This window comes from Triplophysa rosa, linkage group LG12, assembly GCF_024868665.1.
Source record: "Triplophysa rosa linkage group LG12, Trosa_1v2, whole genome shotgun sequence".
NCBI lineage: Eukaryota > Metazoa > Chordata > Actinopteri > Cypriniformes > Nemacheilidae > Triplophysa > Triplophysa rosa.
This window is the reverse complement of record NC_079901.1, coordinates 21,776,259-21,804,178: the sequence shown is the minus strand read 5'-3', so window position 1 is coordinate 21,804,178 and position 27,920 is coordinate 21,776,259. Positions and strand designations below refer to the sequence as shown.

At 38.1% G+C, this 27,920-nt stretch overlaps 2 protein-coding genes across 2 annotated transcripts in view; one reads left to right on the top strand and one right to left on the bottom strand.

Moving 5' to 3' along the window:
* The window catches only part of elapor2a (endosome-lysosome associated apoptosis and autophagy regulator family member 2a), a 39,273-nt gene extending 31,724 nt beyond the window's left edge, over positions 1-7,549 (top strand). Inside the window, exon 23 of the transcript XR_008963956.1 lies at positions 7,131-7,549. The gene's annotated coding sequence lies outside the window, so the exon portion shown is untranslated. The remainder of the gene's footprint in view (positions 1-7,130) is intronic.
* grm3 (glutamate receptor, metabotropic 3) overlaps positions 1-26,060 on the bottom strand; it is a 32,952-nt gene extending 6,892 nt beyond the window's left edge. Inside the window, exons 1-3 of the mRNA XM_057347485.1 lie at positions 25,901-26,060; positions 13,878-14,485; positions 10,998-11,871 (exon numbers count right to left, since the gene is read on the bottom strand). Of these exons, the coding sequence (XP_057203468.1) occupies positions 10,998-11,871; positions 13,878-14,336 (1,333 nt within the window). The 5' untranslated portion in view covers positions 14,337-14,485; positions 25,901-26,060. The remainder of the gene's footprint in view (positions 1-10,997; positions 11,872-13,877; positions 14,486-25,900) is intronic.
* Positions 26,061-27,920: the final 1,860 nt, after the last annotated feature.

The following is a 27,920-nucleotide window of genomic DNA, read 5'->3' as shown; positions in this document are numbered from 1 at the left end:
CAGTTAATCATTTTAGTGCCTTCATTTAAATTCAACAGAAATGATAAACGTTACTTCGGCAAAAAAGTGGAATAAGTTTAAGCTTCTCAAACAATATTAAGGCCAACATTTTATTTGATTTCAATGAACAGAAATGTTTTAGTTCACCCAAAAAAAAGTCTGTCATCATTCACTTACTCGATTGTCATTTCGAACCTGTATGACTTTCTTTCTTCCGCAGAACACAAAAGAAGATATTTTAAAGACAAGATATTTTAATTTGCGCAGGCACACATTCACTTCTATTGTATGGACACAAAACCAATGCAAGTGAATGGGGGCCAGTTAACAACATTTCAAAATATCTTCTTTTGTGTTCTGCAGAAGAAAGAAAGTCAAACATGTTTGAAACGACAAGAGGAAGAATAAACGATGACAGAATTTTCATTTTTGGGTGAACTATCATGTTAATAGTTTTAGTAAACTAATAATAAAATAACCTTGATCTTTGCAACAAACAAACTGGAGGAAATCTTTTGGCGTGAACACGTCCTATGGTGTGTAAAATGTCAAAGCACTGCTGTAGGATGGCCATCTGACTTTAAGCAGAGAATATGTATAGTGAGTGAGATTCAAGCTGCTCTCTATCAGGGTTTATGTATGAGTTTTATTTTATTTGTATTTTTTGTTGCCATTTTGGCTTTAATTGTACAGCTTTTAGTGGTAGAGAGGACAGGAAGCGAAGTGGGAGAGAGAAGGGGGTGGGTTCGGGAAAGGACCACGAGAAGGGAATCGAACCGCGCCACATGTCGGAGCACTGCCCACTAGGCTATCGACTCCGACTATGTATGAATTTTATCACTCATATGAAGTCTCCCACACACCTCTGTAGCTTGGGGCTCTGAGAGAAAGCGTCCTTGGTCAGCACATTGCGAAATAAGACACGGCTAAATGAGCACAGATGAGCTGATGCTTCTGTCTCGCGTTTCAGCCTCGGGGAGAAGGAGATATTGTGAACCAGGAGAAAATAGGAGAAGAAAATGTCCCTCAAGGGATGATGGTGAACTTGTCACTTTTGTTTATATAACATCTTATATTTCCATCTTGGCAGGAGAAAGAGGAGATGTATACCATGGTCTATATACTGTACAAGAGGTACTTTTAAGAACACACCATGCTGATAGCATATCCACAAAACTGTGATAATACCATGAGACCACTTCATATAAAACACACACAGACACAAATGGAGGGCTACAGCTGATCCTGGTGCAGTGTGTTTTCGGTGTAATGGCTCAGAGGGTCTCTGGGAACCGGGTGGAGGATGATGATTCATCAGATAAGGAAAACAGGTTAGATGTTATGAACCCCATCATTCACAGATAACGTCAACACCCACGTGCACCCCACACGCATACAGCTGAGGTGTGATGAAACCCTCGCGCCGGCGTTCTGTATTCCAGAACTGCATCGCGCACTGCATCAGATTAACCTTCTGTGGCCCATAGTTTGTTTTTCTGTAGCTCATCTGTTCACGTACAGATCTGATGCCACACAGCGTGCACTTATGTTTCACTGGTGACGGATGCACAGTGCAACTCTGTATTGAATAATCAGCAAAAAGGAAAATGAAGTGTAATATAATTACGCCCTACAAACACTAATTGAAGTTCATTTGCTTGCACTGAGCCATCGAGAGTGTGGACGTACCTTTCGTAAAACAGCAAATGTGTTTCGTATTAGATTTCGAAACACGTATTAGCAGGATGGAATGATTTTTTATTGGATGAAATAGTTCAAATGAAGAGTGAAGAAAAAAGGTGAACAGGTGTTTGGTATACGCCGCTTCACGTCGTGCCTAACAGCGCCCCTTAGCTGTTATAAAATGCACTGTAACCCACTGCTTCTTGGGGCTTATTGCTTTAATATAGACCAAAATATATTTTTTAAACAGGCTGTAAACGTGTTTTTTTTCTGCTGTAAAGTTGCCCATTTTAGCATGGGGCTCAATGAGATTCTGCTCTCTTTCGGAGCCAGTCTCTAGCGGCCAGTCGATGAATTGCATATTAAGTCACTTCCGTGTTGGCTTCACGAGAGAGGTCAGAAGCTTGCCGCTTGTTTAAAACTGCAATCCATAACTTTATTTAGTTCAACATAAACAAGAATCGGTTCTTGAAAAACGTCTCCTGACCTTACCACAATTCACAATGGCAAGCTTGTAATAGCCTACTGATTTATAATTTGAGCTGTCGGGTCATTTTTGGCAAGAAAGTTAACCTCCAGTAGGTACGCTGTAAAAACTTTGCTGTAGTTTTGCAGCAGGTTTGCCAGTAATTTACTGTAGATTTAATTAGTACTGTTTTCAATTTGAGTTAAACTTTACTTAAACCAAAATAAAAACACTTTGGCCCGGTTTCACAGACAAGGCTTAAGGTTAGTCCCAGACTAAAATGAATGTGTGACCTGTCTTAACTCAATATAACATGCCCAGAAATATCTTCATAATATAAATCAGTGCCATTGTTTTGTCTCGAGATGCACAGCAGTAATGTATTTTTCTAAGGCATTTTTATAAAAGCCACATAAATATCTTAATTCAACTAAGGCTTAGTCCTGGCTTAAGCCAAGCCGTGTCTGTGAAACCGGCCATTTGACTTTAGAGATTCAAAATGAGCCAGAAGAGACACAGCAACACTGCAAAAAATGACATTCTTCCTAAGCATTTTTGTCTTTTTTTTGTAAAAGTTTTTGAAAACTTCTTAAATTACGATACATTTACATAACAAGAAAAGTGATCTAAGATATTTAGTCTTGTTTCATGAAAGAAAATATAAGAACTAGGTAAGGTTATGTTTAAAACAAAATTGTAAATTAAATCTACAGTAAGTTACTGGCAAACCTGTGGCAAAACTACAGCAAAGTTTTAAAGAGAGCTGGCAACATGGAGGCAAAAGTTACATATTGCAGTTTTAAGATAAAATATAATATAGTTTTGATTTGTTGTTGTTTTTTGGTTCACTACACAATTCCCAATTCCAAATTTGACATATTTTCACATTTTGGAATCTGAATATGTGCTCAAACTTTTGCTGTATCTGGGATCTAAGGTGGATTATATATGGGCATATTTCTCCAATTCTTAAAGTGATTGTTCACCCAGTAATGCAAATTCTGTCATCATTTATTAACCCTCATGTCGTTCAAAACCTGTATATGACTCTTCTTCAGTGGAACAGAAAAAATATATTTTAAGAAATGTCTCAGTGGTTTTGTGTCCAAACAATAGAAGTAATTGGAGGCCAATGCTGTTTGGTTACCAACGTTCATTAAAATATCCAACACAATCTCATGGCAAAAACGTAAGTACTACGATGTGGCTACATTTTAGTACGATTTGCTTTCGTGCCAGTGATGTTAGGGGTGGAGGTGGAGCTTTACTGTTGCTTCTTTTCTAGTAATCGCATGTTTTTGTATGATTCACAATGTACAAATTCATACCAATAAGCCATATTATAATATAGTTACAAATTACCGTGAGATCAGGTTGCTCTTCTGTTGTGTTCTGCAGAAGAAAGAGAGTCATACAGGTTTGAAATGACATGAGGGTGAGTAAATACTGAAAAAAATGTCATTTTTTTATCAGTATGATCTTACAGTAATTTATGCCATTTGGCTTCTACATCATAATAAGAATTGATGCTCGTTCTACAAACAAAATAGATTTATGTACATTTTCATCATATTGGAAATATAGGCAATTGGTGTCAGACAAAATATTGTTGCATCTCTGATATATTAAATGATTTGCCATAGACACATCTACAGTAGATACACAAATCAGTCTTGCTGTCTGATGTCTCCTAAAATATCTCTGTTGATCTGAGCCGTCGAGTTTAACATTTTGAATGTTTCTCTCTATTATTGTTCGACACAAATCAGTGTTTACAGCGTAGAGGGACACAAACGCTCGGATATGAGGTCTCCTTACAGAATGATTTCTGAGGAGCGTGAATTTCTAATTTAACTGTTTCATTGTAACGAACAAATGTTCTGGAAGCTATGGGAAATCACAAACATGTTTACAGCTTTTGAAACATTGATGCATTAACAAAACATTGTACGTGTAAAAAAAAATTGGTTTATTTTGTGGTCACATCAACGGTTGCCCTGGCATTGCATCAAAAATAAAACAGTCTGTAGGACAGTCTGCTCTAGTGGCGCAGGTTTCAGCTTGCATGCAAGGGGACCAGGTTCAAATCCCGATGTAATATATAATGTTATTCTTTAATAAACCAAAATTGCAGCTGTATTTGACAGCCGGTGGTAACATGCACTTTCACTGTATGAAAAAACATCCTTGACATTTTGATAAAGCTCCTTTTGCGTTCCAAAAGCAAAAAATAATATAATCGAGTGATGTGATGATGGGTAGATGCTGACGGGTTTCTATTTCTATTTAAAGCAAGTAATATGCAGAAAGTGTAAAGTAAAAGGTTGATTTCTGCCCTATTGGGTTTTATAACGGTTCATTATTTATTTACACTTTTTTAAAATAATTTTTAAAATTCACATGGCTCGGAATTTACGGATGCAATTGTCCTGGCATGACACTTCAGTATGACAGATCACCCCTGTGTTCAACAGAATAGTGCTAACCTCAATTTTAGTACGGTGGTAATAAATCTAATGTCACATTAGCAACTTTCGCTCTTTCGCGCGCTCTCTCTCTCTCTCTCTCAGGTAACATACGCCTGTCAGTTACTCTTTAAGCGCCACAGTAACATTATTCTTGGTTTTGACAGAGACACAGAACGCTGCCGATGTGACATCACTTCTGTACGTGATCCACTCGACTTCAAGGTACTGCAACGTGTCAATCTGGCATCCGAGACATTTCCGAAATTCAGGGGTTCAAAAAAACGACGTATCTTCACCGTGCACACCTATTTAACTGACAGTCAGCATTCAGATACAGCACTCTCCTCAAAGACACAGACGGGCTGAGATTGACACTTGAGTTCTGAAGAGTTCCTTCAGACAGAAACCAGGGCACAAAGAACAGATACAGAGAGACGTGTCGTGCGGAGATAGTCATGAACACATCCACAGCTCTTACCAGCTATGTGCAGAAATGTTTGTTCAGCTGCTGTGTCTGAGTCAGAGAGGAAAGTGTGTTTTTGGAATAAGCAGCAAGGGGTAGCTCCGCCCACTTTAAAGACTTATTGGTACACATTATCAAATAACTGTACATCAGAACATCTGTGATCATAAGAATGTTTCCAACAATAAGCAACTTGTCTGAACATTAACTGAAAAAATTAGGGGACCATCCCAAATTTTGATTGAATCAGCATTTCTTCAACAGTCCAGTGTCTGTTGAATTTCAATAAAATCAAACCTCAAGAGTGACGTAAAGTCATCCGACAGCAATGTGAAAGACTGACAGAATGACAAGACGCATGAAAACGGATAAAAATCACACAAAAAAAAATATTTTTGAAAGTTTCTTAAATAAAATATTACTGTTGTATTGCATAAAAGTGAATATTAACTTGTTTTCATTGCAGTATTTAAGGTCTGAAAAAATACAGAGAATCTTTTCTGTTATTTTAATATGTTTCTCCAGTTTTTATTTTATGCAAATAAATATAGAAGTTACCAATTTTTTAAAATATTTGGGTGAAATATTGTTAGTAGTTTACAGAATGAAACAAAAACGACCAATGTAGCTAAACACATACCTATAAATAGTAAATTTAAAAAATATATATAGTTACAAGTTGTACACTTTTAAAAGAAAAGGATGCTTCAAAAGGTTTTTCACAGCGATGCCATTTTTGGTTCCCCAAAGAACCCTTTTTACACCAAGGTTCTTTCCAACTTTTTTCTAATCTTTTTTTACTACAAAGAACCTTTTGGAAAACAGAAAAGAAGGTAAAGATTTGGGGAACCATTCAGACGAAAATGGTTCTTCTACGGTATCGTGAAGCACCTTTTTTAAGAGTGGCTAACTGTGTAGGTGACGAATGAAATCTTATCTATAATATTCAGTCAAAAATCGAATGAAATCAATAAACATGAGTGACATCACCGATCTTTAATTTGAACTAGTCCGATGAGAGTCAAGATATATAGTTATCATTAATTGTGTGACATCGGATAAAAAAACACTCATCTCTAATCATAATTAGTCCCATAGGACGATTGTTGTTGAAAACATGATCAAATATTTTATTTTTGATCCGATATCAAGTATAAAATAGGTGCATTTAACATAATATAAGCAAGTCATAATTTTTAGCATTTAATAGTTCTAAACTGCTAATGATGATCATTTCCTAACTGTAACGACCCAAACATTAATAAATGAATCACCTTGCAATACAATAGCAACACTTAAATCCACACATCGGAGTGTGTATTGTATGAGCACAGAGATGATATCTAATCTCAGCTTTCCCACATCACTATACACACACAGTAAATCTTCCATAGAACAAATACAAGAGTTCTGTTTCTTGTGATGGCGGTTTAATGTGTGTGTGTGTGAGTGAGTAATGTGTGTCTGTGATAATGGTGGGTGGATGAGCGATTGCTTTGTTTCCTAGTGTATTATCATGATGCTGTGTGTGTGCGCAAGGTAAAATCTCTTCAGCGCCAGGCGCTTTTGTTGCTCCTAAAATACAGTAGCGCTGAAATAATAATCTTTTGTTGTGAGGCATGATAAATATTTACTCGGGATCGGTGAATTTGGAAGGCGGTTAATTAGCTGTAAGTGATCTAGTGGCTGTGGATGGAGGTGATGGGTAAAACTCAGCTTTCATTGTGTGTGTCTGCCTGTGTGTTTGTGTGTCGGTGGTGGGCGGGCAGTTGTTTTGTTTCATGGTGTGTGGGTTGAAAGTGTCTGAGAAAAGGAAAAAACACAAATATCCTATTATGTCTCAGGTGTGTCTTTGTGTGTAGCTCCGTTTCAAAACCTGAGCGACCTACCTAGACGGTTAAAGCATCATAAGGGTGAACCTGACGTGAAGAGTCAGAACATGTAGAAAGCACAATTATGCTGCATTTTAAGATAACTTGCTTTGGCCCAAAACAAAAGCAGCATTGTGTACCTTCCTTTAAACATCCTTTCTCTTGCTCTGGTTCAACAGTTGACAAAACAGCCTCCTCTAATCTTATTGGATTACCTCATCACTTGATGCCATGTGGTGACCTAATTGCTATAGCAACGTCATGTTGCCACAGCGTGTTAGGGTATTCAAGAAACAGAGCGACTGGAGATGTGACAGGCTCCTCACAACACAGAAAAACTCTGACGCAGAGGGTAAGGTCTTCACAACACTACTGTCAACATGAACTGTGCTGTGAATCACACTTTGTGACATTTAGCTAACTGCTTCTAACACTTTTAACATGCAAAGATCCAGAAATGAAACGGGAGAGAATTCCTTTATATGTATAAACATATGGGCTGATCTTGTGATGAGATTTTGTTGAGGTGAGGGTCACCATATGTGCAGGTACAAATTAAGAGAGCACTCCAGTTTTGCCTTTATTCAGCATTTCTGTATCTACTATGACAAATTCAGTCCAGTGTTTGTTGAATTTGAACAGAAACAAACATCAGGAATAACAAAGTCACCCAACAGCAATGTGAAAGACTGAGAGAATGTAAAGACGCATGAAAGTTGTGAAAAAAAATCAGCCTTATTAAATCACATATTCATTTCAAAACCGATCCTAAAATACATGTAAAACATAAGTATTTTGTTGTTTAAATGTGAATATGAACTTGTTTTGTTTGCAGTATTCAATATCTGCAGACATTGCATCGTTTTAGTTGTTCTGACTAGTTTGTCCCGTTTTAAATTTTTGCAAATACATATCTAGGAGAAATGTTGTCAGTTTACAAAATGAAACAAAACAAAAATTAATTAAAGAAAAATAGAAATCTGCGTCTCTCTCTCTCTCTCTCTCTCTCTATATGTGTGTGTAAGAGACCATTTCAAAATTATGTTCAGTTTTTATAGATATAAACAGTAGACTTTTTTATTATCATTTTTGTTTCATTCTGTGAACTACTATCAATATTTCTCCCAAATTTCAAATAAAAATATTGTTTCTATTTGTATTTATTTGCAGAAAATAAAAACAGGAGAAACAGGTCAAAATAAAAAGATGTATTTTCAGACCTCAAATACGGCAAAGAAAACAAGTTCATATTCACTTTAAACAATACAACAGTAACATTTCTACATGTATTTAGGAAAATTAATTTTTTTATGTGATAAACTGGATTTATATCACAGTTTTCATGTGTCTTGTCATGCTGTCAGTCTTTCACATTGCTGTTGGATGAATTTAGGTCACTAGTCCTGAGGTTTGATTTTGTTGAAATTCAACAGACATTGGACTGGAATGACCACAATACATATAGAATACATCTGATTAAATGAAAATTTGGAATGGTCTCTTAATTTTTTCGCAGCTATATATATATAAAAATATATAAACTCACAAAAATATAAAAAACTAAAATATATATATACTATACTATACTATGTATATTTATATATATAAACATGATTCAAATATCATGTTTTTTATTATGTTATCATGCTTTTTTGTGTTTTATTGTGTTAGTTAGCTGTATTTTTTTACAGTTATTATGGCCTAAATCAAAACAAACCAACTGCAGTTTGATTGATATTAATTGGAATGTACAATAAAAAAACATGATTTTTGAAAGATTTAAAAAACGGAGTTATCTCATTTTGGAACCATATATATATATAACTCTTACTATTTTTTTTTAAAAATATTAGCATGCTGTCATTTAGAAATGAATAACAACTTGTTTTCTTTTCAGTATTTGAGGTCTGAAAACATTCTTTTGTTATTTTGATAAGTTAAAAACGTCAAATACTTTTAGAGCGGTTTAAATAGAAATATGATAAATACAACTAACTCTTATTTCAGCCGTGTCTTTCAGGTGCCACTGGACTTCTTTCTACAGCCAGAAAGAAAGCGAACAGCAACAGTGTGATCTTGTAAGTTTGAATGTTGGGTGATGGTGAGGGACATAAGTTTGGACTCTAGGCAGAAGACCGTGAACTCAAAATCCTTCTCCTCTCATCTCTTCCCTCCATCCTTTTCTTGCCTCTTTTTTTCATGGCAGATCATCTACGAACTCCCTTCTTGTGATTCCAAGCACATCCAAAATCATTCTCTCTCTCCACAAGCTGCCCATCCTCTGTCTTTCTCACTTTCTCCCTCTGTATATCCTTCTGCACGATGACGACGATCTTTCCTCCTGTTCTCCTGCATGGCTTTGCCTCCTGCCTCTCTCTCAATCGCCCCAGACAGCAAACCCCACATGTCTTTGATTCTGCGCTTGAAAAATGAAGATGGTGAACTTCAAAGAGAATGTTCTTCTTCTGATGCGTACCAGCCCACTCAACCTCTCTACTGTCATTTTATCTGCTCTATCTCTCTCTCTTTTCTGTGTGTGAACATAGCTTTATATATCTCTGCTGTCTTTCATTCATGCACATACTGTTGCGTTACCATGGCAATGGATGATTATCATATTTATGTGCGCTTAAGTTAGTGCTTTATTAGATGCTTTTATACAATCGGCTTGCAGTGCATTCAGCGTGTACATTTTATCAGTACGTTTCATCCCTTAAATATGAACCAGTGACCTTAGCGCTGCTAGAACCATGTTTTTTACCATGGTATTTATGTGGTACTCCAAGGTAAAGTAAAAAATGCCATAAAATCTTACAATCAAGAGTGCAGTGTGGTCATACTGTACACCATCATCATCAGTTGTTTGTTTTGAACGATCATTGAACTAAATAAGGTTCACAGCGATGCGATGGAAGAACTATTTTTGGTTTCCCAATGAACCACATTCAGTCAAAGGTTCGTAAAGAACAATTTTCTTCATTACCTTTTCATAGTGCAAGAACCCTATCCGAACCTTTTTTGAAACAGAAAGGTCTTTATTTATAGTTCACGCAAAAAATCTTTCATCATTTACTCACCCTCTTGTCATTTCACATCTGTATGACGCACTTTCTTTTGCAGAACACAAAAGAAGATATTTTGAAGTATGTTGGTAACCAAACGACAGCGGTACCCGTTCACTTCTATTGTGTGGACACAAAACCAAAGTCACAGCCATGGTTCGATTATCAACGTTCTTCAAAATATCTTCTTTTGTGTTCTGAGAAAGAAAGAAAGTCAGGTTTGAAAATGACAGGGTGGACTGTCCCTTTAAGAGTGTATTATATATATATAACTATTTAATGCACAGTTGTGCTATTGTCACATCTCTCTCATTCCTCTCACATAATGAAATTATTTAAATCAATATTTCATATTCATTTATTTATTTTCTTAGTAAATAGCGCACATATTGAGTAGGATCATGTATAAAATAAACCGCTTCAGGATGAATCAAACCCCACTGCTACAGATAAGCGTCCTGTCAGAGTTTGTTTTGTGATAATGGCTGACTGACGCCACAACTGACTCTCTTCCTTTTTAGCATTTATTGTGTATTTGTGCTGCTGTTTCCCCAAAATTCATATTTTCCTCCCTCAAACTGGCTATCAAGCACTTTCCTCCTCTCCGAGTTTGTCTTTCAATGTGTTTGCGCACAGTCACAGATAAGTGTGGCATAATCCCATCTACCTGCCAGCCTAAGCGTGCTGAGCACTTTTACATCGTTTATTTGTACCTGCCTCTCTTTCTTTCTCTTCTTCAGCCGTCAGTCAAAGCCAAACTCTCAGCAGCCCTGATAGAAGACGCCCGACTCTTGCTTGATTGCAACTGGGAGACACACTGTGTCTAATTCCAGAGCCTGTAAACCTGTCTTTACCCTACCGCAGAGTGACACCATACACGGCAAACACATACAGTCGGTTTACAGTAGCGCTTTCAGAGAGGAAGGAGTTACAGAAGGTAAATGAAAACATAAAGAGTGAGGAAAATCAATCGTGTTCTGTTACCTCTGAAGTTGACGTGAAGCAGGTAGTCCCGGTAGAGCTTTCTGCCATCAAGACTGCGCATGGCATCGCATAGCCGTGTCGTGTTGACGCACAAACTTCGCTGCATGCGGTGCAAGGCATGCGCCATGGCGTACACGGCGTTTACCACAAACATAATTTTCGATTCAGGCTCAAAGTTTGAATCGTTCACTGTCAATTCCGGGTCACATGGTGGCTTTGGTGTCCCGGTCCCTGCTGAGGAAGTCCCGCCCAGTGAGCATTGAAACTTTTGCTCCCAGAAATCTTTAAACCACGGGTTGCGATGGTTGTTAAGCGGGGTTAGGCTCTGGAAAAACCGGTTAAATTCAGGTATAGGGTGAGCGGACAACTCTAACGTGATCGCACCGTCCGCCGCGAACTCGTTCCCTTTCACGATGCTCTCTTGCGCCCCCCAGCCGTCGCTGGCCACCCAGAGGAAAGACGCGTTTAGGCGGGCAGCGGCCGCTATAAGTTCTCGTGCATCGTCGCTACGCAGAAACAGCACGGCGACGCGAGCCGTGGGCTTTTGTAGGAGCTGAAGGATGACTGCCTCATACGAAGAACGCTTCGCGCTCGATCGGCCCACTTTCTCCGATGTGGCGATGCAGATGTTTCTCAACCTGGCTTGTTGCTCAAACGCTTCTATACCTGTCTCTCCGTAGTCACCCTCGGAGGCAACAGTAGAAACGTAGGTCCAGTTAAAGGCACGCAGGATCTCGGCCATGGCCTTGGCCTGGTAGAAGTCGGGAGGTACGGTGCGTGCAAAATAGTCGTAGCGGGATTTATCGCTGAGCTTGGCGCTGGTGCTAGCGTAGCTGATCTGAGGAATTTGGAATAACCGTAGCAGGTTGGCGACCTGGGAGAGACACAAACACATCGAGCATTGCATTACAAACTCTGTTTAAATCAATAAGTTAACACTTTTGAATTAATTATCCATAGTCTCTAATAAATCAAATATTCTGTTTCTATTTTATTTGAATAGATCAAGTCACATTAGCCCAATTAAGAGCACACAGGCAGTCTCAGAAGGGCTGAGCAGAGTGGAGATGTTTCTCTTTGGTGAGAAACAGCTTGGCACGTCCATATGACACATCCCACGCTAAGTGCGCAGAAATGCGCTGGATAGCGTGTCTTTCCCCGCGTAACGATGGCGTGCACAATCACAGCTTGCGGCTCTGAATTAACTCATTACGTCAAAGCTAGAGTTGACAGTTCGGTCCTGATGAATGCATTAAATATTTCAAATACAATATTAGCAGAGCTGTCAATTTAACATGTTAATTTTATGTGATTAATTAAAAACGCAATCAATCATGCCTGCTGACCCGTGCACCGTTCTATAATGAGTTTATAGTTTGACAAATCAACGGCTGTGGACTGTAGGCCAGTGTTGGGCTGTTCAATGATATGGAAACAAAACTAAACAACATATAGTCTTCTGCAGCTACGTTTTTGTAACTGATTTACTTACTTGACTCAATATTGTAATATTGTTTAATGTTCTTTATCTGTGGGCTTACCTCGGGAAAAGGAAAAGAGTTCATTTGCAAAAACAGATAAATTCGTTTTAAGTTATCTGTTCTTGTAAATGAACTTCTCAAATATTGATGTATTTGACTGAACTTGAATTAATACGCAGATTAATGATTTGCATATGTCAACAGATTGATTGAGATTTTTTTATCTATGTGCAGTCTTGAACACTAGATAAAATGTTTACAGTTTCTGTTGCTAAAACAATGACTTGAGACTTGAAAAATCCTTCAAAAGAAAAGGTGTCACTTGTTGATAATTGGGTGTAAAAATAGCTATATTTATATATCACAATGAAGAAAATCAACAGCTGATCTTCGGAGAGGTTTTCGGGAGTCCTAAATTGCTCCTGGAAAAAAATTTCCCCCGTTTTTTAAACTTCTATTTAAGTTAAAGGTACAGCAAAACCTAATTTTGCTTGATGAGAGATGTTCACAATTGTTGAGATTGTTGATCCTGAAACAGCATTCCTGTGGAAAAATGCTATCCCTAACCATAACGTATGTCTAAAATCAAAAGGAAATGATAGATAAATATCAATAGGCTAGAAGCACCTAACCCTCAAATCTGATTGGTTAATTGAAATGTTGTCCATGGATCAACAACCTGCATTACTTTACCCCTTTGAATGCTGTGATGTAACCTAAAAAGAATATAGAGGAATGAAAGAGAGAGTCTGCCAGAGCGAGGGAGGCTGGACTGCCAAACAACAGCTGGCGTCGTGAGAGAAAACAATGCCCGGTCGCTGGCAATGAAAGGAAAGAAACAGATACAATGGTTATCTAACAAGAGACCACTGTGAGGTCGCAACACTCTTAGCTCTTCGCCAGAAGTGCAATATCTCTAAATAAAATAACAGGGAAAGAGAAAGCGAAAAAGGAAATAGGACCTAAAGGAGTTTAGATACGGATTTTGGAAGTCAGCGTTTGCTGAGCCACAAATGGGAGGGTGTTATGCAAATTGTATGCAAATTCCCAGGGTTCTGTCATCAAAGGTACGAGAAAGCAACACATAACTGTAGCACGAAACCATACATGCACAAGAATGAAGGAAAAAGAGCAAACTGAATTCACAGGGATAAAGACTGGAAAAGGGGTGGTGCAGTTTTATATGAGGGCGGCACTTTAAATAACGGATTGTGTATCTTATGCTGTAGTTGGTAAGCTTAAAGGGCTCTATTCTTTTGCCAAGTACGCTTCAAAAGAAATTAGAGCCAAAGCTTCAAATACTTCACTAAAACCAATTGATGAATTCATCCAAACTTCACACAAATGCAAGAGGTTCACCCCCAGAAATGAACTATTAAAATTTGTCGATTCTTCTCACCTGTATAGAGACACTGCTATATGATCCTCCGATGACACCTGTTATGGCTAGAGGACTGTCTTCCTGAAATGCGTAGGAGCCATCTGGACAGATAAACTCAGTATCGTCCACTTTTGTAAGAGACGCCCTGACGAACTCCAGCGCCTGTTCCAGAGCGTACGTGTCCCGCGAGCACGTGTCCAGGATATGGACGCCCAGCGCCACGCCTGGCAGCAGACCCACGTCCAGATTGATCTGATCGATGGCGAAGAGCATGGCTTCGAGACGTTGGATACCACGGTCTTCATTGATACGGCCGCATTCATCCATGCCCTGACCCTTTTCATGGATGGGAAAGAGACCGCCCAGCACTATGTCTCCGTCTATCTTAATTTCCCTGCGGGGAGAGTCTCCGCTGGAGAGCAGCACTCCGGCCCCCAACAGAACCAGGAGAAGAGCTCGGACTGCGGACGACATCATTTAAGGGAAGACTGAAGAGGTGTGATGGTCAGGTGGGGAGAGAGAGGGTGAAGAGAGGATGTCAGAGACCAGAAAGAGGCATGAAGGGGCAGCAGGGAGCTCCTTCTGGATACTCATGGAGATCCACAGCATTGGATTTTGCCTTTGAGCTGCAGAGAAACAGACAGGGATAAATTACACAAGTACAAGCTACACAAATAAATGTTTTACTGTACAATTGAGATAATAATATTAAAAGCAATGTAAAAAGAACTTTATGATACGCTGATATATATCTGTACAAAAAAAGTTGTTATTGATTATTGGTAGAGACAGTTTCCTCGGACGCACATGCCTGGCCCAAAGTTAACTTCCGAGCTGTGTTTGGTTATCATATAACAATTTATTTTATATTTACTTAATATTAATATTTAAAATGTATATAAATATTTCATTGTACATAAATTGTATTAAATTAATTTAAAACTACTCAACAGTTATACAGTAGATTCTTAGCGAAGGTCTACCAGAAGTTAAGTTTGGGCCACATAACATTTGTTTATATTGATGCTGCTGAAACCATCTATAAAAATGGAAAAACATTTTTATTTTTATGTTTTTCCAATGCTAATATCTATATTTTATGAGAACAATATATATACATATAAAAGCTACCATTTTCTTTATTATTTCTGTGAACTTATGTAGGTTTTAGACATCCTTACCTTTCCAAGATGTTTTGTAATATTTGTCAGTTGTTTTGTATAGTAAAAAGTATATTTGAAGAAATATACTGTATAATATGTAAAATTCTTTTGAGCTTGTAATGAAATAATCAAATCAAATGAAACTTCAAATCTATCAACCCTGTTACCTTTCTGAAGATGTATATATTTTATTATTTATTAAATTGTATTTTGCTTGAGATGGTGTAATGCAATTTATTAACACTAAATTGTTTAATATAATAGGAGCGGTTTCCCGGACAGGGATTAGATTAAAACAGGACTAGGCCTATTTGATATAGGATATATCTGAAGATATTTCAGTGCAAGGTGTTCTCAATCTGGCAAATCAGACAAGGCTTAAGGTTAGTCCCAGACTAAACTGAATGTGTGACCTGTCTTAACTGAATATAACTTGCCTAGAAATATCTTAAAATATATCAGTCCCATTGTTTTGTCTCGAGATGCACACCAGTAATGTATTTTTATAAAAGCGACATAAATATTTTAATTTAACTAAGGCCTGGCTTAAGCTAAACTGTGTCTGTGAAACCGGGCCCGCAACATTTAAGTTAGTCTGTCGGGAAACCGGCCCATATTGTTTAAATCTAAGTTTTTTTTTAAATCACTTTATCAATCTGGAAAAGACACCCTTTGGCAAGGAAAATATATTTTCCTGTATATTAACTGTCAATATTGTATATTTATTGCATTGCATTGATGCTTTTGGCAGACACTTTTATCCAAAGCGACTGACTGCATTGTACTATACATTTTGTTTCTAACTATGTGCAATCCCCTAGAATCGAACCCACGACCTTGGAATTGCTAGCGCTATGCTCTAACCACTGAGCCGCAGGAAAGCCAATTATATTCAAATGTATGTATAATGTATATTAAATAATTTAATATATGTTTGAAAATATATATTACAATATATGGAATAATACATAAGAAATACTGTATTTTCCAGATACTTTTGTTTCGTACTGATAAAATGTCCTGTTCGATATAGAAGACATGACAAAAAGTTTAGGATAATACAGGCTCCCTTGTGTTTTTAGGGCCAGTTTGTTCAGCTCCGTAATCACAGTTTACCGTTAACAGCTGAAAGAAGATTCTGTTGAAAACAGGCTGCCAAACACAAAAACAAATTTCAACAAGCGCACCCATCACCAACTCCCCCGCGTCTCCCGTACCCTTACGAACAGATTTGTCAAAACAGACTCCAAGTATGGAAAACACCCAAGAAATATAAACTCATCAGCAGCTCAGAGCAACTGTTGAGGTGAAGACGTAAGGTTTGAGAAAAACATCTCAGAGGGGGGGAGAATTTGCTAAGAATGAACTGCGTCCGCTGATGTTTTAGCACCTGGTTTTCTCAACACACGGTGCTAAGTCTTGTACGTCATGTTATGTAGCGTCTTTTAAATGAAGATTAGTGTTTCTTCACTTTCGGAAACGCCTGGATTTTCCAATTGTTAATTTGGAGCTCAGATGACAGAGTTATGAAACGCTAATTAAATCTTGAACCTACGACTGTTAGAAAATCCTACAGATTTAGTCACCGGATAAAAGCGTCTCTGAGAGCTCGGCAAAAGAGAGAAAGTTATCTGGCACTAATTGAAGTCGGGTGTGTGCTTCATTAGCCGTAAAATGCTGAACCCATAGAAAAGGCAGGATTGATATCTAAACCTTGGTTTTGATCTAGGGCTTATAAAAAAAACAACAGCCCTAATCTGATTTCTTTTCCCTTTCGGAACGGTGGGCGAGTGGGAGCGATGGAGGCGGGGGGTGGATTCACAAAGTGTGCGAGATGGCTCACCGGGTTTCCACAGCTCTGGCAGATGCACAAAGACTCTCAGCCTGGCCCGGAGATGGGCTTCAGGGCTGGATAACACTCAACCGCAGTGATGCTATCTCCACCGCGCAATGCAACACAAAGCACAACATGCAGGCCTCTGGCAGCATCACACCATCGGCAGCTTCAGTCATTATTTTCCACCGTCCCGATTCAGTCTGCCAGCCACACAGTAACAATGGTGCCCTCGCTGAGCGAGAGCTGCGCGGCCGCCATCGATTTAAAGCGTCTTCCTCTTTCTCCTGAGACACCAGCGGGGGGTCTGGCGGGCCGGGGGAATGGGGAGGGAGACGGCTTTTCAGAAGTGGACTGGTGTCTTTTTACACATTGAATCTTTGTGAATACACAAGAAATGTGTGCCTGTTTCCCCTACATACACCCTGCTGCTGAACATAACTCTGAAAAAATGTAAGAAGAGTGTTTAAAAGTCTGTTAGACATCATCCACAGGTTCACGTGTGGAACTGCCTGAGTTGTGTTTATTTAATTAGAGACACCAAGGAGGCTTTTATCTGTATCTGAAAAAAAACCTCAATCAAGACCATAGACACACTAAGATCTAAATGAGAAATAAATGACAGTCAGCATCAAATCATGAACTTTCTTAAAGGAACAGAACACTCAAAATAAAAAATGATAGCAATCGAAACTTGTGTGTTGTTTTTATTTTCTGTAGAATAATAAACCCCCAAAACTAAGAAATATTATGATTTTTTTTAGTTGTTTTAGCTCATTTTAATGCATATTTTTTATTTTACTTTATTTCTTTTATTTTAATTTTGTTTTGTGTTTATAATTTTAAGTCATCTTAAAGGTACAATGTATGACATTTTGCGGTGAGAAACTGTAGTTTAGAGCTCCTGTAGAAACAACACGGCGAATTCAATGCAAGGGGACTCGCAGTGTATGTAGCCTAGATAGAAATAGCTCTATAAAAATATAACGCTTCATTATGTAAGGTCTTATACACATTCACTAAATTGTGGACTAACCAATCCCTTCACCCCACCTAAAAAAAAACCTCAGCTGTGACCCCCATAAGACTTTGAGCAGTGGAGAATTAAATCAGTGAGTTAAATTGAATTAGTCTACTTCGTAAATAAATCAATAGGAGCGGTTTTGTGGACAGGATCAACTAATTCATTGAAAACATTGGACACAACAGAATGATTTGTTCTGGAATCGAACATCACTTCTGTCATTAATTCTCTATGGCAACAGGTCTGCTTTTTGCTTAACTTAAATAACCATCTTACAGGTGATGAGTAAACACTAGAATTGTTTTTGTACTATTCCTTCAGTAAATGGTCTTATTGTGCACAATTCACGGTGCATGTCCTTGCAAAGAAGAAATGTTAGTCCTCAAATAATCCGATAGTCCTCGGTATGTGTCATGTTTAATTCAATATAAAAGCACCAAATGATATGCTTATATATGTAAATATGTTTGTCTTAAATCGGTGAGAATATAATAACCAGCTGTACGTTATAGTACACAAAGGGAGCCTTAATGCAAAATTGATGCTAATGAATTATTTACATATTCTGCCAAGCTGGCATCTAATTTTAAGAACAGGTGTTAGCATGTGAAAAACTTCTCAGAGAGGGCCAATTAATCACATTTGATAGCCATCTGAATTTTAGGGAGATAATAATTAAAAACCCTTGAGTTTCGCTCATTAAAAATCAAATTCAAACAAGTTATTTTATATTTAAACGGGCCGTCTCTTGGGTCACGGCTCTAGTGTGCGCTGCTCTCAATACAGAAAAGCTAACCTAAGGTCAGCTTCTGAAAATTAGTTATGATATTCATCCAGACAGTCATTATCAAACTAATCAAAACGCTTTGATTTTGACAAAACACAGCACTAACATCTCGGTGACGGGAAGTCACGGGCGTTTTCGTTCCCTCCCTCAGCCACCTACTGAAGCCTATCTTTAAACAGTTCCTCTTGGCTAATCATATTAATTAGTTAAGAGGGGTACGAAAGAAAAGCGGTACGGGGCGTTTTTGGGTGCAGAGAGGCTCAGGAATTAATTGGATTTAGCTCGCAGGCAGTTCCTTAACAGCATGCTTAAATCAAACAGTCAGCTCAAGAAAATCAATCCCACAATCCTGTGCCAATAAAAGGGAAAAAATACCAAAATTCTCTCGTTTATCCAAGCATCAAGCGCTCATCCGTGAAAACGATGAAATTGTTTTGCTCGCTACAAGGTTAAAAAAAGAACAATTATTTGGAAGTGATCTTTAATGGAGACAATCTAATTCCCTCTGGAACAAAATGCCTTCTACTAAATTATATACTTAGTGTTCAAAAGTAATATTTGGTATCATCAATAAGGAAGGCATGATGAGAGACTTAAGGATTTGTTTTGGTGTTGTCATGATAGTTGTTGCTGTGAATTCTGAGTTATATATGTCAAATATAATATTGTCAAGCTTACACAGGTGAGGTTTTGCAAGAATAACATGTCCGGCAAAAGTGTATGAATTTATAACTGCCACAGAGGTAAGTTGTAGATGTACACTTTCCAAGAAACTTTGAACAAATCATTAACTTTTTAATTTTCAATTTTAATACGTAATATACTTGCTTGCACAGAAAATGGCTTAAAATGTAATGGCATAAAAGGGACAAATATTTTTTTTGTCACTTAAAAATATAATAAAAATATTTTTTTTCATATTTTTTCATATTTTATATTTACAAGTCATGTTTTTTTTTTCTCAGAATGTCACCAGAAAGCACCTCAAACTTTTTCAAAGCCACCGTCTATGATTTTACACAGACTCGACACCTCCCAGTACACGCAAAACCGATTTACTGCTGCAAAATAAGAGCTTGCGATTGGCTGACACGTTTGACATAGTCCAATCATTCATCAGAACTTGCATTTGCACACTTGTAACATGCACAAGATCTTTGATAACTCGTCCCCTTTGTGAATTTCTCCTCAGATGATGAAACGCACCAAACGAGACATCGGAGAGTCTTAACCAGCATGCCAATCGATTCATCTGCCAATCAGCAAACAGATCAAGGGAGGACATTACCACAGCACACTATATTGAGCTATATAGCACATGCTTTAAAATGGAGTTGAAGACAAATTACGTATGGAGGATGTTTTATTCGCCCATGCATCTGATAGCAGATACAACTCATTACGAATCTGTTTTCATCTAAATCTGTTTAAAGTCATCATGTGTTGAACTATAGTTGAGGTCATCCATCAGGTCTCTGGGTTCGTACAGAATCATTTTATGACTTCAGCTTCAATCTTATTCAATCTGGGTTATTTTCAACCTCGTGTTGGGTCAAAAAGAGACGAACCCAACCGTTGGGGTATATTAACCCAGAAAATGTTTCATATTTGATGCAACAATAGGTTAAAGCAACCTAGCATATTGGGACGAGACAACCCAGCATCTGTAAAATATAAATTATACATAAAATATAGTATTTTATATATTTTTATAGGCTTTTATTTTTTTCCTATGGAAACACAAAAGAAGATATTTTGAGAAATGCCTCAGTGGTTTTGTGTCCATACAATATACGTCAATGAGGACCAGTGTGGTTTGGTTACCGACATTCTTGAAAATATCTTCTTTTGTGTTCTGCAGAAGAAAGTCATACAAATTTGGAGTGACATAAAAGTGAAGACATTATGAAAGAATGTTTATCTTTGGGTGAACTATCCCTTTAAGTATAGTAATATAAGTATGACAAAAAATTACATTGACGTGTGTTGTGCATATTGTGTGGTTCTCATACAGTGTCTTTAGGGACACTTTCCCACAATCAGGGTTGGGTTCGGGGTACTAAACCTGAGACCTGGCACCACTACACACCCGATGGATCAAGCACCACTAAAGGAAGTAGCTGTTCAAAACCAAAGAGCTCCTTATTTGTTTCCCATGTAGCTTAATCTCTCTTGTTTTGGGCAGTGATGGCCAAGAGTCTGGCCTGCTACTTCAAAGACCAGAGGTTCAATCTCACATGACCATTGTGCTTTTGAAGACGCCACATATTGTTATCAAAGTCGCTTTGCAAGATGGACTCTGAAATAAATGGATCGCAAAAAGCTTTAAATTAGCCCCTAATACCAATGAAAAGAAATGGCATTCAAAACCTTGAAATTATTCTTGTAAAAATATTATTATTGCTCATACTTTGAACAAATTTTAAATTGAACAAACCGCAAACCTCAAATATTATACTTTGATGTGACCCTTTGCTGAATTTGGTTTTTATTATAGGGAAACGTATATGATAAACAGTCTTAACTGATGAGACTGAAGCCAGTGTTATGTTACATAGTTGTGGAAAAAATTAAGAGACCGTTCAAAATGTTTATTTAATCAGCATTTCTGTATTGTGGCCATTCCAGACCAGTGTCTGTTGAATTTCAACAAAATCAAACCTCAGGAGCGACAAAGTCATCCAACAGCAATGTGAAAGACTGACAGCCTGACAAGACAACTTTGAACTCTTAAATACATGTAGAAATATTACTGTTGTATTGTTTAAAAGTGAATATGAACTTGTTTTCATTGAGGTCTGATAAAATACAGAGCATCTTTTTTACCTGTTTCTCCAGTTTTTATTTTCTACAAATAAATGCAAAGAGAAACAACATTTTTATTTAGAATTTGGGAGAACTATCGATAGTTCTCAGAATGAAACAAAAATGGTCACTAAACACATACCTATAAATAGTAAAAAGTCGTTTCGAAATCGATCACTTAAGTTTTTCTGCGGCTGTATGATAGATTCATTGTACATTAGAGAAAGACCTTTTAAACAGCCATAGTCGAGGGACACAATTAAATATTAAAAATGCATCTATAACAGATGTAAAACACTGATCCATAAACAGACCGCTGAGCAGCGGGGAAAAGTCCAAACGCAGCAAATCTGAACATGAGGACAAGTCTTACAAGACCAAGTGACCTACATGGTGTGTTTTATTAAGACCTTGAACAGAACTGAACGGAAGCCACATTTTCAGAGATTAGAAATGATTATTTTGTATAGTGTTCTGTGAATTAAAGGGACAGTTTTTCTTAACATTTCTAGAGTGAAAGTGAATGGTGAGAGGTCTGTCAGGCATTGAAAAAAGGAAAAGTGACATCATATAACACTTTTATACATTGTTAAGACAGCGTGACAGACTCTGGTAACCCTTCACTTTCAATATATAGGCTACAAAAAACGGCTCAACTTTATTTTGAGGTGAGCTGCCACTTTAAACTTCTGTTTTGCAATGAAAAACAGAAAAGCATATGGTTTCAAAATGACAAGTAAATGTTTTTTGGGAGGAGGAACTTTTCCTTCAGAGAATCCAGAGAGAGAGAGCATGTCAGGATGCTGTGACTCAGCAGGGGACGCGGCCCTGCAGTGGCGACTTCCAGAAGTTCCCTCAGAAGCCACAGGCTTGAGCTGATAAAACACATCATTTATTTAGTCACACTCACACAAAATAGATCAATCTTCTCACACAATCAGCAGCGCGCTCTTCGAGAACACAAAAGTAGTTTTGTTCAGTTTGGGCTATACGCGCAAACTTTTTCACTCAAACTGTGATCCCTCCTGCCAAGCCGTCGCTGTCAGTAATTACTATCATTAGAAAGTCTTCATTCCAGTCTGGGAGAGATGTACGTTACGCTATGTTTAACATCTTCAGTGCTTGAGATGTTGTCTGGTTCAGTCAAGTAAAGTGAATTTTAAGGGAGATACTTCATCACAACTGCAAAACTGATTTTTTGCAGTTAATAAAACACGCTGAGGTTGCATTCTACAACACAATCAGAAGAAACAAAACGAATGAAAAAAATCTTCTGCGGTGAAAAATAAATATGCTGAAATGTATTTATTTCAGGCTAAGTATACTGCAAATCCATTTACATATTTATGTACTTAAAGGAATAGTTAAAGATGAAAGATATTTTAATGAAAGTCTGTAACTAAGCCGTTTTGTCTTCTATATGCAGTACAGTCTTTTGTCCTACTACAGGAGTCAATGGTTATCAAAATATTTGCTCATCTTTTCTTCGCAAAAAAGATATTTGTCAGGTCCTAAAACTAATCGACATAATGCACAACTCTCAGAACTAGGAAAGCACAGAGCGCTCGTATATTTTCATGCTAATTGTGTGTTTAAATCTCGTTCGTGGCTCAGTTTGCTTTGTGAACTTGTATAATATACAACTATTCCTCCGAAACAGAAAAAAAAAACTACAAAGCTGTTCTTTTTGCTCAGAAATGGGTTTACTTGGCAGCGAGTGGGACTGGCAGACTGCTGAAATCTCTGCATATCACCTTCTCTTTCCTTCTGCTCTGCGTGCACACAGGCAGACACACTCGAACATCTCTTTATTGATTTGATGCATGACTTATGTAACAGAATTGCTGTTTTAAAGAGGCTAGCCTACTTTAAAAAATCATTTTCAGTGGGAACGCCACACTCTCGCCGCCTCTATGCCGTGCATCACTTTCTCACTGTGAATGCAATCACAATGAACTGTCAATGGAAACATGCTTCAGGTAATTACAGGACGCTTATACCGTAAGAGGGACGCGCTTTGAAAGCGCATCCTTGTGCTGTTTTTGTGTGCGTGTGCAACCACAAGAGCAACTGACGCCGCAGTGATGACATCTTTAGTTTACAGCTCCATACTCTTTCCATATTAATGAATATGAAGTCAAGGCTTTTGAAAGCATGATAGGGCCTTGGAGTCTCTTACTGAAGCAGAATTTCTAACAGAGCTCTGCACCCAAGGGCTTCGTCGGGGGAGAAAACGCAGTCTAACAAAGGTAGATTTCCTAAGCTTAGAGAACACATGCGTGGGAGGAAGAAAAATATAAGCAGTCAGGATTCTTCGATGCTTATGGAGATAAACAGCACACGCATCACTGCACAAATACGTGCCGTGGTTTACGGCGCTGGCTTTTTTGGGTCGGACTTGCAATGTCATTTGTCGCACGTTTTGGATTGTTAGAATGTGCATGTTTGGTGACGTGATCCAAAAATGAAACACGGTATAAACAGAACTGTGCTTCAGATGATCAAAACATTACATTTTTGTTATTCTTTTTAAAGTGCATTTTTTATTTGCACCAATATGCTTTCACTCCAGAGAACTTATTTGCATGAGGCGAGCAGACCACACTGTTGAAAGACTAATTGTTATTATACCACAATGCGTTTTAGCTAATGTAGCACCATCAATACAGTTCCGCTCTAACATTCATAGCAATGAAAGTCACTGCACCTTCTTCATTTAAACGCACACAAATGTCTAAACGTGCGTTCAAATGCTCCGTTGCACACACACGCATGCATGCCGATGGAGAGAAGCACGGTTGTGCACACATGCATAAACTTGGAAATCCCAAGAGACAGTTTCACTAACAACTTTGATGCATACTAATTAGCAGAGGCTATTATGTGCACTCATGAACATGTGCAATTTTATTACAAGCTGTAAATTATAGCAGCACTGCAAGGCATGGACATATGTGCATGTCTATAGAATGTATGCAAAGAATAACATACACACAGTGCATATTAATAGAGTGGTCCAGCTTATTCAAGGCCAACTTCTTCAGTCCAATATAGCACAAAGAGTGTGCGCACACACACAAACCAGACTTTCTTTGCTGATTTTCAAAACAAGATATGTTAGGTTGTCCAATTCATCCCTTTTTTGTTGTTGTTAAAAAACGCAAATGCTTTGGCGTATTTTAAAGTATAGTAAACATTAGGCACAAAACATTACATACGCTTAATGACGCATTCTGTACACGCAGCCCAGACGTTGAATGAGTGTTTGTCTGTATGGAGTTGAGTGAAAGTGAGGTTCTCTTCTAATGTGTGCTTTGTTCTGTTGCGTTCTCCTGGTTACCTACTTATTCTAATTGTTATTCCAAACGAGTTAAAGCCCCACCTCTGTTGCGCGCAGAATATCAGCACATCATCACGCTTTACAACCTCACATCTCACTATAACATTCATTGCTCCAGCCTAACGTAACGCAGATATTAAAATTCAGCGCAGACCCCCGACGCAATAAATTATGAATCGTCCTCGTCTTTCTCTCTGGTTATCGTAGAGATCCAGGTGAAATCTAAAGCAAAACAACCACACTGGTGATGAATGTCTGATGTACAAGAACGTATGCGCGCGAAAAAAAGAGACTGCTGCAATTAGTCCATCAGCATCTAAAGGGACTTACAGTAAACTTACACTAACAGTTCCCCTCTGGGCACCTGATGAGGTTGTGCGCTTTGATCAAGGGTACAATGATGGGTTTTGTTCACACCAGTTGCCCTACAGGTAACACCACGTTTTGGAGAACCTAAACAAGCATGCAAAACATGTAAATAAACATGGTATCATAATGAATATGCGACCCAGAAGTTCAAACGAAACTTTTGTACGTTTTCATCTTCAGTTTTCCTATAATTGAACAAAAAACAATGTTTTATAAAATTCACAAAAATCATAGTTTTGGGATGTCTTTACGCACAAGAATGAACAGATATCAGAATGAATTGAGCGCATTACTTTTCACCAAGAAGTTTTGATTCGCTTTAGAGTGTTTAAGTTTAGTAAAGACGCACTTCTACACATGGCGTTCGTGGAAACTACGACACAAAACCTGCCAGGGTCGATCTTATGCGAGTAAAGCCATGCAACGCAAAACTTTCCAATGTAGTCCTAGCGTTAGAAAGTGTCGTTTTCTCTCTGAATCTGTAACATTTTAAATCCATTATGTAGACACGAAACAAATATTGTCATCAAGTTTTACGCACATTTTTACGCATTACTCATGAATTAATGATGCCACATCACATTTATAAAGCCCATGTTGCAGTTGATCTACAGCATCATATCAGGCTATTTTCTTTTTTGCATGCACCCTCTCCATTCTGATAAAACAGCAGCAAACCTCATTCAAAATTCTGCGTGAAAAAACTCCCCTTGCGTTACCTTGGTTAGATATTCCTTTTGTTGGCAATCGCGCATTTTCCCTCTTCTTTGCGTTATTTCAAACTGTTACTTAACTCCGTTAGTGTGGGTCCGCAAGTGGGGAGCGCGGTAGAGAAGGTGACAGCACTCCTCTCACCCATCGGAGAGAGAGAGAGAGAGAGAGAGAGAGAGAGAGAGAGAGAGAAATACTGCCGTTGCTGTAGAATACACACGTCTGGCGTTCGGGATGCTGCCTCGCCTCAGGATGCTTCTGTCTCCTAGCAACAACAATCGATCTAGAGAGGATGTATTTTTATTGGCCAAAGAAGGGAAAGTCACCTTTCAACAATTAATACGAACTGCACGCTCAAACGGACAAACAACAGTTACCTATATAATGCATTAAAAAGTGCAAGGTTAACAGAGAGAGAAAGTGTGTGTGTGTGCGTGTGCGTGTGTCTGTGTGTGTGAGAGAGAGAGAGAGACTTTACCTGAAAGAGCACACGGTCAGGGTCTCAGGTGTGCTGTATGCGGTCACCGCTGCACTGATATTATTTGTCTGCATGGCCATAAACAGCAATTTGTTATATTAACACATAGATCAAGATTTCAAACAATAAAAGCATTTAAAGTTTTTATGCTTTAATGCTAAAATGTTAACAATAAAGGTCTTGTCATAAAAAGTGTTTAAATGCAACAAAACACTGACTGGTTGTTAGTGGGGGGTATCAACTGCTCTCAGTAAGCATTTATGTTAGACATGCAGCCAAATCACATTCATTCTACATCCATTAATGGTCACATCTCAGAGCTCATTAACTAAACATAGAGACTACGGTCATCTAAGATCACTGTTAAGATAACTTATTTAACATATGCAATCTGTCATATTATAGTGTGTTTAAACACTCCTCTTGGTCCTGATATTTGTAGATCTGTAGTTGGATTCTGTCGCTTTAATTCTTTATACCTCTGCTAATCCCTCCATTCTGCTTCTGCCATGTCATCGTGTGTCATTAAAATGCAAGTATTTAAGCCTGTGGTTCCCCTAGAATGGACTGCAATTGGACAGGCCAGAGGCACGTGCGTGCACCGTTCTGCCTCCGTCCACGCTTAACAGCGTGAAAAATACAAAATGTTCATTTGGGAGAAATGCAATAATTGATTCGCTATTAATTATTCATACCATTCTTCTGAGGCTAGTGAGGTGTGACGTAGAATTTGAAAATGTGGATGTCTAATTCCTGTATTGTAGGGAAGCAAGTACTAATTATACGTGTGCGTGTGATAAGCTATTTGGCATGCACGGTGGAGTGTTTTTTAATGTTGTACAAGAACTGTTGTCAGCCGGATCACACACAAACACACACACACATAGAGGTTTGTTTCACTATAAGAACAACACAGACTTTCATTACATTCATACAAGATGATATTTTATTTTCACCATCACTAACTCTCACACAACCGACCTGTTGATATTATTAGATTTAGATCAAAACATGATCTGTCTGATTTAACCGTTGACAGATCATATAAAATGGCCGTAAGAAATGTTTTTTTTTAACAACTTAAGCTTTCATAAATATAAACCAATTTTTCAGTGAGTTCATATGAGCTATACATGCGTATATCATCATGCGCTAAACACATGTCAACTTAATTTTACTTACTGACTCCAAAAACACTTTTTAACATGATCCACATCTAAACAATTGATGGCGTTGAAGGGATATTTCCGGCATTTCAATGTTGACCTCCAATGGTGTACGTTTTAGATGAGTTATGAGCATCAGGGGGAAAGAGAATAGGCAACATTTATTAATACCACACCAGGGCTGTCTCTAAACAAATGAGACTTGAGAGGAATTATTTCAGCAAGGACCCTCCCGGGTATGCTGTTAGACCTCCCTCACTCTCACTTTTTCTCTCTCTCTCTCACGTAGTGTCCTCTAAAAGTGACAGATAATCTAACGGGCCATTTACAGCTACATACGAGATTTACAAATGCGCCTGCGTTATTGCATGGGGATGCATGTTG